The 13073-nt window shown below is 40.0% G+C and overlaps 1 protein-coding gene across 1 annotated transcript in view; it reads right to left on the minus strand.

Annotated features, from left to right (window-relative positions):
- The window catches only part of GDA (guanine deaminase), a 127257-nt gene that overhangs the window by 26630 nt on the left and 87554 nt on the right, over positions 1-13073 (minus strand). Inside the window, exons 5-9 of the mRNA XM_005887843.2 lie at positions 10402-10507; positions 8371-8398; positions 7216-7323; positions 4037-4144; positions 2678-2775 (exon numbers count right to left, since the gene is read on the minus strand). Coding sequence (XP_005887905.1) covers positions 2678-2775; positions 4037-4144; positions 7216-7323; positions 8371-8398; positions 10402-10507 — 448 coding nt within the window. The remainder of the gene's footprint in view (positions 1-2677; positions 2776-4036; positions 4145-7215; positions 7324-8370; positions 8399-10401; positions 10508-13073) is intronic.

A 13073-nucleotide genomic window follows, 5' to 3' on the forward strand; every position in this document is an offset into this window, starting at 1 on the left:
GAGTTTATATTTATTTTTCAGCTTTCAGTTCAGTTCAGTTCAGTTGCTCAATTGTGTCCGACTCTTTGTGACCCCATGAATTGCAGCACGCCAGGCCTCCCTGTCCATTACCAACTTCTGGAGTTCACTCAGACTCACGTCCATCAAGTCTGTGATGCCATCCAGCCATCTCATCCTCTGTTGTCCCCTTCTCCTCCTGCCCCCAATCCCTCCCAGCATCACAGTCTTTTCCAATGGGTCAACTCTTCGCATGAGGTGGCCAAAGTACTGGAGTTTCAGCTTTAGCATCAGTCCTTCCAAAGAAATCCCAGGGCTGATCTCCTTCAGAATGGACTGGTTCAGCTTTACAAACAACTTATTGACCAGAGACATATTAATGCATCTTTTGTTACCTGAATGTTATTGATTAGAGATATTTCAAAATTCACTTATATAACAAATCACCAGCCACAAGCATTAGTTTCTGCAAAAGTCCCGTGGTCAATAATGTGTTAAGATATAAATGACAAAATTATAGGATATTTAAAGTATACAACATGATGATTTGATGTATGTATACACTGGGAGAGGATTTCTCCCCATTGAAACATCTATCACCTCATGTATATTTACCTTTTTTTGTTGTTGAGAACCTACAAGTTCTACTCTCTTAACAAATTTCAATTATACAATATGGTGTTAGCAACTTGTAAAAAAAATTTTTTTTTTCAAGCAGCCCATCCTTCTATGCTAGGAAGTAGAAATTATAAAGCATTGCCTTTCCTCTCCTCCTGGAATCATTTGTTGCCTTGAATGACTAGCGATTTGCAAGGGCAAAGAAAGAGGGATAAAACTGGAAGAGGGGATGCAGGCCATAAGTCAGGGCCTGATGGATCAAATGCTGCTTCTGAGGACAGCAGCAACTAGGACAGATTTCAAACATCGTGACCCTGAACTCAATAGATGTGCCGCCTTTCTAAAGAGACAAAAACTAAAGCGATCCTCAGAAGTCTGTGAAGATGCACAGGTCAAAGTGGTTTGCTTGAAAATGTACGTAACTATCATTTTCAAAGCCCAGTGCACGTGCAAGAAATCTCTCAAAGTTGTTGGAGAAAGAATAGCAGTGACCATTCAAACCAAAACATTAGCCATAAAGAAAAATTTAACTTCAAACCTCAGTTTGCAAAGCTGAGTCATGTTTTCATTTAGGTGTTGTGTAAATAAACTCATAGGATGTTAAACCCCTCCTCTAACTGGTCACCAGACCATAATTATGGTCACTAAGATGTACATAGGCAAGATTCTCTGTTAGGTATGATCACTTTATGTCTGAAAACGAAAAGCCTCTGGAACCTCTCAAAACACTCCAGAAATATATTGCCACGGCTGACGTGCATTTCCTATACTGCCACTGACTAGAACTTTTTTACTCACAGAGTCCCCAGACTTCTGACAGTCAGAACCGTCTCCTTTCTGCCTGGAGGCTCTCTCACAAAGCTGCAGCCTGCTCTGCTCTCTTTTGGGGAAGGTCTGAAATTGCAGAGATTCCATGCCCCTTCGCCCTGACCCAGCAGCCCTCCACCAATAACTGGTAAGTTTGGGTATAACTATTTCAGCTCCCCCATCTCTTGGGCAGGGTGTCCTTGAGGTGTACATTGGTTCCCTGAGTATTCCAGGAGGATTAAATTCCAGGAGCCTATGGTGATAACCTGCTTGGTAACGTGCTCTTTACTGACTTCCTTCCCTTCTCTGTCTCTCCCCACTAAAGGTGCTTTCTGAGATCACCTCCCAAATAAATTACTTGCACATAAATCCTTATGCCATGTTCTGCTTTTGCAAGAACTCAAAATGAGGAAGGATATAAAGTAATCCTCAAAAAAATGAAAATCTAACAGAAACTAAGAAATTTATTGAATGAATATATTAATGATCCACCGCAACCTGCCTCTTGCTCTGTTCTGGGTCAACTAACACCAGAAATGAGAGATCCTTTCAGTATGAAATCCTGGAACAGGAACTCTTAGCCTAGCATTCACGGGTTGGCATTATGGGATCCATGAATTCCCAAAAATTAGATGCAGCATTTTCATGTCTGTGGGGTTTTTTCCGTGAAGATACAGGCAACTTTCATCTGATTCCCTTATGCATCTATAACTTTTCAAAAGGTTAAAAAAAAAGTTGTAAATAAAGTGTTCTCCATCCTGGGGAATTAACAGTAGGACAGGGTCCCTCCTAAATGCATCTTGTCAGGTACAGAAGCATGACATCTACCAAAGGGTGATGGCTTCTGGTAGCACTGCACCATTTCTGGTAGTTTGTACAACACAAAGTAATGGGAGGTCAGTACCCTCTCTTTAGAACACCTGGTTGGCATATGCACTCTTTCTGTCCTTAGCTCTAAACTCTCAGTGCTATTGGTTTTGAACTCTGTTTCCTATTGTTCTGTTTTGTGCAAACTCAGAAATTTTAAGAGATATGGTGCTCCTCAAATGTACACTCTGTAAAAAATCGCCTCTTTTTAAGTGCTCTCAGTCTCCTCAGTGTAGTACAGACAGGCATCGTTCTATCTAGGTCACATCCCAATCGAACATAACTACAGAAGAGAGATACTGGAGGACTGACAGAAAACAAAAGATATCTGGCTGCTGCTCTGCAGTCCAAACGTTCATAATCTACCAATCCATAATTGCCGACTTACGATAAGTTAGAATTGGGACAATGCGAGATGGACGCTCCTCGTTCCCTGAATACATCCAGTTCTTCTTCAGAAAGGTAGCAGCCATGTGCCATCACTGTCTGGAGAGAAGAGCATTCCAGGTGGAGTCTACCACTTCAAAGTGCTAAAGTTAGTCCTCACTCCCAACCAGGTATTTAGCTGGTAAAATTGATTCAAGAAGGCAGGCACTGCACACATGTGAGACTTCTCTTAATGTTTAATCCTGATAATATTTGTGGGGTTTCCTGAATAAGATTTTACTCTTGCAAAATTCTTTTTCTGTCAGTATAAAACCTGTATTTAAATAGCTTTCTTCTTTGGGGAGCATGGTTCAATGACCACAGAATTATCATTAAAATAAAATCTTTCCAACCTCTGTGCAAATAAAATTAACATGCAAATTAACATGCAAATTAATTTATTAATCATATGGAAATAGATGTAGAGTAGGGTGAAAATTACAATGTAGCATAAACAAGATCTATGCAGAATATTAACCTTTGAAACCAATCATATTCAGATGTCTGCTCACATACTCCCTAAGAATTCATTTGCCATAATAATTAAACTTTCCATGCAGTTCATACATTTCATTAAAGGCCAAGGCCAGGGGATATATTGCTGTAATGAGATCTCTCCTCACTCATATTAATTTTAATTAACTTAAAATTGTTTAATTATAAATATTATACATACTCATTTCTTTAAAAAAGCAGTCTTAGAGTGTTTAAAAATGTCAAAAGTCCTCTGCTTTCTTCCTCAGGAAGGATCACTTTTAACATTCAGTGTCTGTCTTCCAGGCAGTGTTTGCTAAGTGAGCATATACCCACACATGTACAAACACACATCAAACAATATTTCTACAAACCCTCTCCCTTGTAAGTTTGTATACCTCATTCTTTGTGAATGCTGGATAAAATTCTAATTACCTATGTTCTATAATCTAAACAATTCCCTACTGATAGCCATTTTTTAACTTTCATATGTAATTAACATCCCTACTCATGTTCCTTACAGAATGGATCTTCAGAAATACATTTGCTAACTGAAAGAGAAACACATTCACATTCTAATGGATACTGACAAAAATGTCCTTGGACCAAATGACATTCCCACCCTCAAAGAAGTTTTTAGATTTATTTACCAATAAATTTAATGATTTATTCACTAGGGATGAAATGTCCGGCCCATTTTTAATTGTATGCACACATGCATATGCACACTGTGCACTTTTATTTGGAAAATGCATGTGTTACAGAATTCTGAAGATTCTACTGAGATTTTAAAATTTAGATAAATATGCCCTACTTCATATAGATTGTATCATGATGTGCAATTTACCTTATTTGTCAGAAGATTGTTTTTATCATACACATCTGTGTAGTTTTTATAACCAGGGTATAAGTTTTTCACAGCTTTAACTTCATCACGAGTTTCACTTATATGGCTCTACAAGAAAAGAAATAACATTTTCAGTTTCTTAATGTAAAATACCATTAGAAATTATACTTCCTACCCCAAAATGATGTGGATGGTGTCTACCTTCCTGTATAAAATAACGGATGGTTCATGTATTTTATTTAAAACAATTCTTAGTATATATATGACAATGAAACTATGAATATATACTTATATGAACATGTACTATTCTAACCCTAACCCATGTAATGCTTTCTAACAGTCTTTTCAAATTTCAAACTATAGCAAGAATAAGTAAAAATAAAAAATACTAATTGAAGAGAGTCAGGAGCCTAGCTATTCATAAGTCACCTGCCTTTTCTGGTGTTGGCCATTTAAGAAAAGAGTTCATTGGCCATCAAAATCATAGAGCATGGTTTACTATAAAAAAGCTGAAATATGAATTAAAAAGTTGAATTTTAGCCCAGGTTCTGACCCTACATATGTGTCTTAGGGTAAGTCAGTTGTTTTCTTTCCACCTCCATTTTCTCATCTTGCAAATAAAAGTGTTGGGCAAGATGAGTGATTTTCTAAATTCTTTTAGCTTTCAATGTGTTATTCTTATAAAAATTCAAAGATATTCAATATTTAAAAGGTATAAACGAGTTGCCATACAGAATGAAGCAGGGTTTGGGCTCTGGGACCCTGCTCCCATTCTGTCCCCTTTGTCAGCTTCCAGAATGAGTTCTTCTTCAGGAAATAGCTTGAAAATAAGAGACAAACAGTCCTGACATCATCAAGAAAGAGCGTATAAGAATGCACATACAAGCAAAACAAGCAAGTCCTGGCCCCAACACTGTCCTTTCTCCAGGGAACCACAAACCTGAGATGGTATAAAGTGTTTTTGAGACACGATGTGTCACCATACCGACCCCTCACCTAAAACAAAAATCACTTCTGACCAACCAGTGATGAGTATAGTATATGTTATAAGAAATAACTCATGAGCAAGTTACTACTTCCAGAAATGGCATTGCCACTTCCCTTCCTCCCAGAGGTAGAGTATAAATAGCCAAATAAATAAAAAATAACAATGGACTAAAAACAGAAAGTTCCATCTGAAGAATGAGCTCTCTCCCTGCCTTGAGGAAATCCAGACCACTGAGAAATGGGCATGGACGTTGGAAGAGAGGAAAGGAAAACCAGATGGTTTGTGTCATTTTGATAAATTTGAGTAAGTATGCACATATACATGTATATACACCTCCAGCAAGTAAATACTTGATTCTTCTGTGTGTTTACAGGGTTCAGGACACACTAACCCAAAATATGGCACCTTGGAATACTGAATATTTTAAGCCGAAGAAATTTGAGAAAATGGTAAAAGTAGGATGGTTCACTCTGATCTTACCTTCACCCCCTTTTTCCTGAAACAGGTCATAAAACTCTTGTATGAGAGGTTCCCACCCTATACCTAAAGGAAAGGAGTACCCTTATCTCTGAAGACAAAGGAAACCAAGAAGAACCAGGCCTTGCTAAGTTTTCCCCGTTTACTATGCTTGCTTCATACTCCTTAACCCATCCTGCTCCTCCAGGACTGTACACTCGTCACCATACCTAACATAAAAATACTCAGGTATGTTTCATTGTGTCTCTGTTTCCTAATGAGGCTCTTGTATCATATAAAACTTATATAAGTTTGTATGCTTTTCTCCTGTTAATCCATCTATGTCAGTTTAGTTTTCAGGCCCAGCCAGTGGCCCTAAAAATGTAAAGGATAATTTTTTCCTTCCCTACAATTGTGTGGGATTGAATAAAAAATTTCAAATATCACAGACCACAAAAAAAAAAATGGGGAAAGACAAAAATAGTTAATGAACCCTAACAAGATAAATCTTAATAATCCTCCATCCTATGAAATGATAAAGGATCAATGTGTTGCCTTTCCCTGACATGCCCTTTGTTTTTGGATAGTCAACTCTTAAGAGGAAAAATTTTAGTGCAGTATGTAATGTAGCTTGAATGGAGGAGGAAAGCTCCCAACTCCCAATTTTAACCCAGCTGGAAGCTTTAGAAAGTGTTTTATTCCTAAATTGCAACCACTTAATGACAAAGTAAGATATACTTTTTTTTGTTCCTGACTTTAAATTAAGAAGCTTGGAACAAAAGGGCTTTTAAATCCATTTTTGTAAGGTGGAAATTAGGTTCTTTCTGCTTTTCAAATAATAGATGGTTCCTCTAAAAAGGAAGGATTAGAACACTGAGAAAGTATCAAAAGAGAAGCAGGAAAGAAACGCATTAGATGTATCCTATGGAGAGCAGGTAACCAGTTTGTCATTAATCCTGCCTGGTTACTTAAGATGTCCTCATCTCTGGCAGCCAGATTGGAGATGACTCAGGGCAAAAGGAACCTTCAGGTTTTTAGCTAAATAGCAAGCTAGATTTAGGTAATGTCTCTAAGGAACCTTATATCCTATGTTGCTATATCTTGAGATCTTATGAGGCTAAGGGCAGGCTGCCCCCAAAGTATGCCACTCTGGATGTAGATTATTTTGAGGTTAAAAACTAATCAAGGCCCAAAAGACTCAGAAGAAGCTTTGAACTTCCTCCTTACCACCTACTTAAGATAGGAAGCCTGTCCCAGGAAAGAGCTATTATCAGAGATAACTATAGTAAGGTACTAGGTATATAGACAGGGGGAACCTAGCAAAGTCCACCAGCTCAAAATGGTTCAGCACATATTTGCTTACCAAATAGTAACTTCTTATTTTCAGTGCCTTATTTCTGCTTGAAGCCTGAGACCCCTACTTTCTTCTTAGTCTAGAACATATATATATATATATATATATACACACACACATATATATATCTCACCTTGCCTTACTGTCTTTGGAATCCTGATACTTATGTGGATTTCCTGTGCGCACGTAATAAATTCTGTTTTCTCTTGTTAATCTGTCTTATGTCATGCTAATTGCCAGTCAAAAGAACTAAAAGAGGAAAGAGGGGAAACCTACCTCTTCCACAGTAGACTTGGAGATTATGAAATTACTGCCAGAATTCAGAGTACAGAGAAGTCTTGTAGGTCAAGACATAGGCACGAACAGGAGAAAAATGCCCACCTGAATGTGCAAATCACGGGCCTTCGCGAGGTTTCCGAGTTCACGCAACAAAGTCTCAGAGCAGGAAAGGGGAAAACGCGGTGTCACTATGGGCTGTACTCGAGTATACTGGAAATCAGCAAAAACACTTGGTAAAGAAACTATGATATCTGAATGTGCAGCACACCCCAAAATGCATTTCATACCACAACACGATTTTATATCCTCATCTCTGGGAATAGTTCTTCATTCCAAGAGTAGTGGATGGGTTTCATGGAAATGGCTCATGGTTGAGGACAAGGAAGGGTATTTCTGTACCACCAAATTCAATGGAAGAAGACCCCATCTCAAATGCAAGACACATGAAAGCTCAGACTGAGTGGCTTTTATGAAGAGAATCAGGAGGCAGAGGAGACGTTTCAAAGGAGAGTGCTGGGGAAACTGAAAATGAGGTGGTGGTCTGTTCCCCTTTCTACATCTTAGGGCAGTGGTGAGGCTAAGGATCCACTAAGTTGCATCTAGGTCTCCCAGGATTAGACTGAAAGAAATACTGAGGCATCCTATGGTTTCCAATTGGACCTTAAAAAATGGTGAGGGAAGAGTCTGGTTTGCCATCTAAGAGATTGCCCAGTAGAGCCAGAGACCAGCCTGCTAGGGGGGTGGGACAGAAGACAGCACTGCCTCCACAGGCTCACAACACCAGGACACTGTGAAGGAGGTGCCTGGCTGGAGCCTTTACATGACATGCCAAACATCTATGGACCAAGGCAGTCTGGCGGGGGCATCTTGGCTGGACACCACCTGTGTTTCAGACCCGATCGGGGGTACAAGAGGCCAGAGCCAATGGTGATATAGCTAACAATCCACACCACAACATCTAGTGGCCACCAACCTGTCTACATCAATGAAGCCCTCTCCCACTTCCCACAGACCCATCCTGTGAAATTAGAAGGTCTCAGAGGAGAGGGAGGGAAGACCACTGAAAAAGTAAAAAAAATGCCTGACCTTACTAAGCTGAGTTGATGGGTTCCCCATGAAAACAATTTAAGGTTTTAGGAAAATACTTTTGCATGCATGAAATAAGCTAACCATACAGACTAACCTCTACCAAAACCAACAAATCCTCTAGTCAACACAAAGGCAATCCAAAAGAGAGCTAGGAACAAGTTTACTTACATTCCTCTGGAGCATTTCTGACACAAATCTGAAAGAAAACAACAAATGTAACATTAGAAAATTTAGGCATTTCTCAAATAAATTTTTTAAAAGGATAAAAACATGATCCTTACATTTGCCCTAATTTTAATATGAACATTTCTAATGCTGAATATGTTTCACCACCACTAATTACGGATTAACACGTAGTAATTACTTTGTTCTCTCATTTGTAGTCCAGGAGATGGAGTACAAAATCACAGGGAAATGCAGTTTTATCATCTACCATCAGCTGGGCTGTTCACAAGTATTCCCAGCACTCAAGGCATTCAGATACATTAAGCTCTGTTTCAGGGAACATCGCCGTATGTTTATGTTCCATGGACATTAGAGTCGTGGGGTCCTATGTACCTGGAGGTGTTTAGAAGCCATGGGCTCTGCACTTTCAATTTCCCTAAAGTAGAAGCTGCTTGCCCACACAATCCAGTAGATCATTTATTTTCAAAGGCCAGGTCCTGCTGGGCATGGATGTTGGAGTAAAGCAGAAGGACTAGGCCAGACATGGTCGTGAAGCAGGTAGTGACAGGGGTGGTGATCTTACCAATTATATCAGCGGGGATGATGGTATCTACATGGCCTATGAAATGACTACTTCTGCCTTGGCTGGAAATATTTATGAATTATAGCCTCCTGCCTTCTGGTGTTACTTTGTTTAGTAATAAAATGTGAATTAGGGTTCACTATTCCCACAAACAGGGCCTCCGAGGTGGCGCTAGTAGTAAAGAACCTGCCTGCCAGCACAGGAGATACAGGAAACCTGGGTTCGATCCCTAGGTTGGGAGGATGCCCTGGAGAAGGAAATGGCAGTCCACTCTAGTATTCTTGCCTGGAGAATCCCATGGACAGAGGAGCCTAGAGGGCTATAGTCCATAGGGTCGCAAAGAGTCAGACACAACTGAAGCAACTTAGCACACAGCACATTCCCACAAACACAGATTCCTAGAAAAGTTGAGCATATGGCCAAATGCTAAGGGGAAAATGTGTGCTTCCTTCTCTCTGTGGGCACATAGGAACCTCTAAACCACTGTTTTCAGAGGACACGCTTAAGGTGGAGGCCTGAGGAGTGGAGAAAAGTTGGACTTCTCAAACTTTGCATCAGGATACATTTGGTCTTAAGGAAGGTATAAAGCTAAAGAATTTCCTTCTGTATTTCTTGGATGTTGAGTGTCATACAACACAGTTCCTTGTGAAAGCCTCAAGGTACCATGAGAAAGCCATTAAAGAAATGTAGGAAAAAGGGCTTCCCTGGTGGCTCAGTGGTGGTGAGTCTGTCTGTCAATGCAGGAGGCACAGGTTTAATTCCTGATCTGGGGAGCAGGATCCCACACGATGCAAAGCAACTAAGCCTGTGCACCACAGCTATTGAGCCTGTGCTCTAGAGCATAGGAGCCACAACTCCTGAAGCCTGCATGCCCTAGAACCCATGCTGTAAAACTAGAGAGGCCACCAGAATAAAAAGCCTGCACACTACAACAAAGAGTAGCTCTCACTCGCCACAACTCCAGAGGGCCCAAGTGTAGCAATGAAGACCTATCACAGCCAATAAACAAATAGAAAAAGTACCTATGGCATCAGTAGCATATCCCCATGTAAAATAAAAAGAATATAACAAAAGCTCATGATCTCAAGCAATAGGATGACCTATAACCAAAAGTAATTTAATGAGCAGGCCACAGACACTCAACACAAGTTTAACCTACAGGAGAAGCCCAGATCTATAATGAAGTAGGCAAATCATTCACTTTTTTAAAAATCCTTCATTTTAAAAAGGGATTTGCTTTTCCTAAAGTATAGTACGTACCCAGAGGCTTTCAAATATAACTTGACATACAAAAATAGTATTGACATGCAACATTTTCCTAAGGATCAGGTCAATTTCATAAAAGTTAGACAAACCTAGTCAGCGACATATGTGCACATTCTGCCTGGGTTAAAGGGGTTTCTTCTCTCCATCTGTAACTCCATCCATAAGATAAATCAAGACAAACATACCTCTCTGTTTCCGTGATTGATTCCTCAGTGGTTTCTTTGTATTCTGGAACAGTCTCATTCAAATCCATGCAAACTTTGCCCACAAATGCCCGCTGCCCAAATTTTTCTATAAGAAACACAGAAACAATTTCAAGTCATGTTTCTTTCCTAAAATGTACTTTTCTGAGCCCTTTAAAAACATTTTAAACTAAAATCATTATGAAAACATAAGTGAGGGTATAAAAGATCATCATACCATTTAAGAACAATTTTTTTAAAAAGCCAGTTAATTCTGTAAGTAGTAAAGATTCTCCCATTGGCACCTGACGTAAAATATCTCTTTACACCCAGGATGAAGGATATTATTTGCTTAAGGTCTAAACTCAGATGTGTGCAATGTCCTCTACTATGTGCAAGGTTATGAGGAATGTACCCAATAATGTATATAAAGTGTCTGGCACATAGGGCTTAGAAAAGATACTGTCACTATTCTTAACTGTAGCAGTGCCAGTATTGTTCAGTTCAGTCGCTCAGTCGTGTCCGACTCTTTGCGACCCCATGGACTGCAGCACGCCAGGCCTCCTTATCCATCACCACTCCCAGAACTTGCTCAAACTCATGTCCATCGAGTCAGTGATGCCATCCAACTATCTCATCCTCTGTCATCCCCTTCTCCTCCTGCCCTCAATCTTTCCCAGCATCAGGGTCTTTTCCAATGAGTCAGTTCTTCGCATCATGTGGCCAAAGTATTAGAGCTTCAGCATCAGTCCTTTCAATGAATATTCAGGACTGATTTCCTTTAGGATGGACTGGTTGGATCTCCTTGCAGTCCAAGGGACTCTCAAGAGTCTTCTCCAACACCACAGTTCAAAAATATCAATTCTTTGGCGCTCAGTTTTCTTTATAGTCCAACTCTCACATCCGTACATGACTACTAGAAAAACCATAGCTTTGACTAGACAGACCTTTGTTGGCAAAGTAATGTCTCTGTTGTTTAATATGCTGTCTAGGTTTGTCATAGCTTTTCTTCCAAGGAGCAAGTGTCTTTTAATTTCATGGCTGCAGTCACCATCTGCAGTGATTTTGGAGCCTAAGAAAATAAAGTCCCTCACTGTTTCCACTGCCAATATTGTTACCTGTGGGGAATTTTGCTTAATCCTACTAGAAGTTCTCAGCACTGAAGAACCTAATGCTTATCAGAGGTGCTAGAGGAATTCTATTTCAGTTAGAAAGTTGATGCTACATGAGGCAATGTTCATTATTTTAATATCTCTACCTCTGTCATAAGAGTCTTTCAGAAGTCTTTCTACATCTCTCATTCCCCTGTAATTCATTGTAATACCTGGCCATTAGATTACTCTTCCTTAAATCACCACCTTCATCACATACCTTATCTGGCTCAAAATCTTTTTTGAGTCTTTGATGCATATCTGAATCACTCCACAGTCTGAATCATCCCCTCAGCCCAACTTCTTCCATCTCACCATGCAATGAATCCTTCCCTTTAGTTCAACTCCTCTGTCCCCTGCTTCCTGAATCCTCTATGGACATTCCTGACCCCATACCCATACCCTCATGTCACTTCTCCTGTCTTAAAGGCATTTTCCTCTCTCCTTGTCTCCCTTGAAAGTCCAGTTTAAAGGTTCCTTCAGTGAAACGTTTCCAGATGATCCAATTCTGGCTTCATTCTGTCTCCTCCAAAATTCACAATACTTACTTTCAGTGTCACACTTGAGGTCCTTGGCTTACACTACCTTGGCCTGCAAACAGTAGTGTCAGCACATCAGTCAGTAGTATTTACTGGCACCTGCTATGTGGTGGGCAATGTGCTGGGTATAAGTTTTGGAATCATCAGTCTAAATCCAGTCTCAGCTCTGCCGACTAGCTGTGTGACTTGGGAATGTTGCATACCTTCTCTGAGCATCAGTTTATCCATCTGTAACACAGGGACATGAATAACTGTCCCAGAAGGCTATTTACAGCTAAACTGAACTAATCCGTGTAGAGTGCTTTGCACAATACCAGACATCTAGTAAGAACACTACAGCTGTTACTGAAGTTATTAATCTATGTTGTTGTTTAGTCACTAAGTTGTGTCTGACTTTTTTGTGAACCCATGGCCTGTAGCCCACCAGACTTCTGTCTATGGGATTTCCCAGGCAGGATAATTGGAGTGGGTTGCCATTTCCTTCTCCAGGGGATCTTCCTGACCCAGGGATCGAATCCACCTCTCCTGCATTGGCAGGCCAATTCTTTACCACTAAGCCATGAAGGAAGACCATTAATCAATGTGTGTACCTATTAATCAGTTAATCCTATCTGGTTCCTCAAGGGCAGAGACTATTTTCCATTTTACTGTGTTTGTTCCCAGCATCTAGCACAGTGCCCTGAGTCTAGCCAACAGCCAAGAACTATCTGTTGATTAGAATAAACTGTGGTCATTGCTAGAATTAGTAAATCTGCTCCCAAAAGCCCTAAACTAATACAGACCTATTTACATCATCCTACAACCAAAAACAAAAAGTAAATAATCAAATTACTTAAACAATAGAAAAAGTTCAAGGGCCATTGTAATACACAAATACCTAATCACTTGCAAGACGTGCAGTGCTCAAATTCTAGCAGTTAAAAAGCAGGACTGCTCATAAGTAAAAGTCCCTGCCATCATGGTCCGCCTGTCTGCTTCATGTGCC

Source organism: Bos mutus, chromosome 8 (assembly GCF_027580195.1).
Source record: "Bos mutus isolate GX-2022 chromosome 8, NWIPB_WYAK_1.1, whole genome shotgun sequence".
In the NCBI taxonomy this organism is placed as follows: domain Eukaryota; kingdom Metazoa; phylum Chordata; class Mammalia; order Artiodactyla; family Bovidae; genus Bos; species Bos mutus.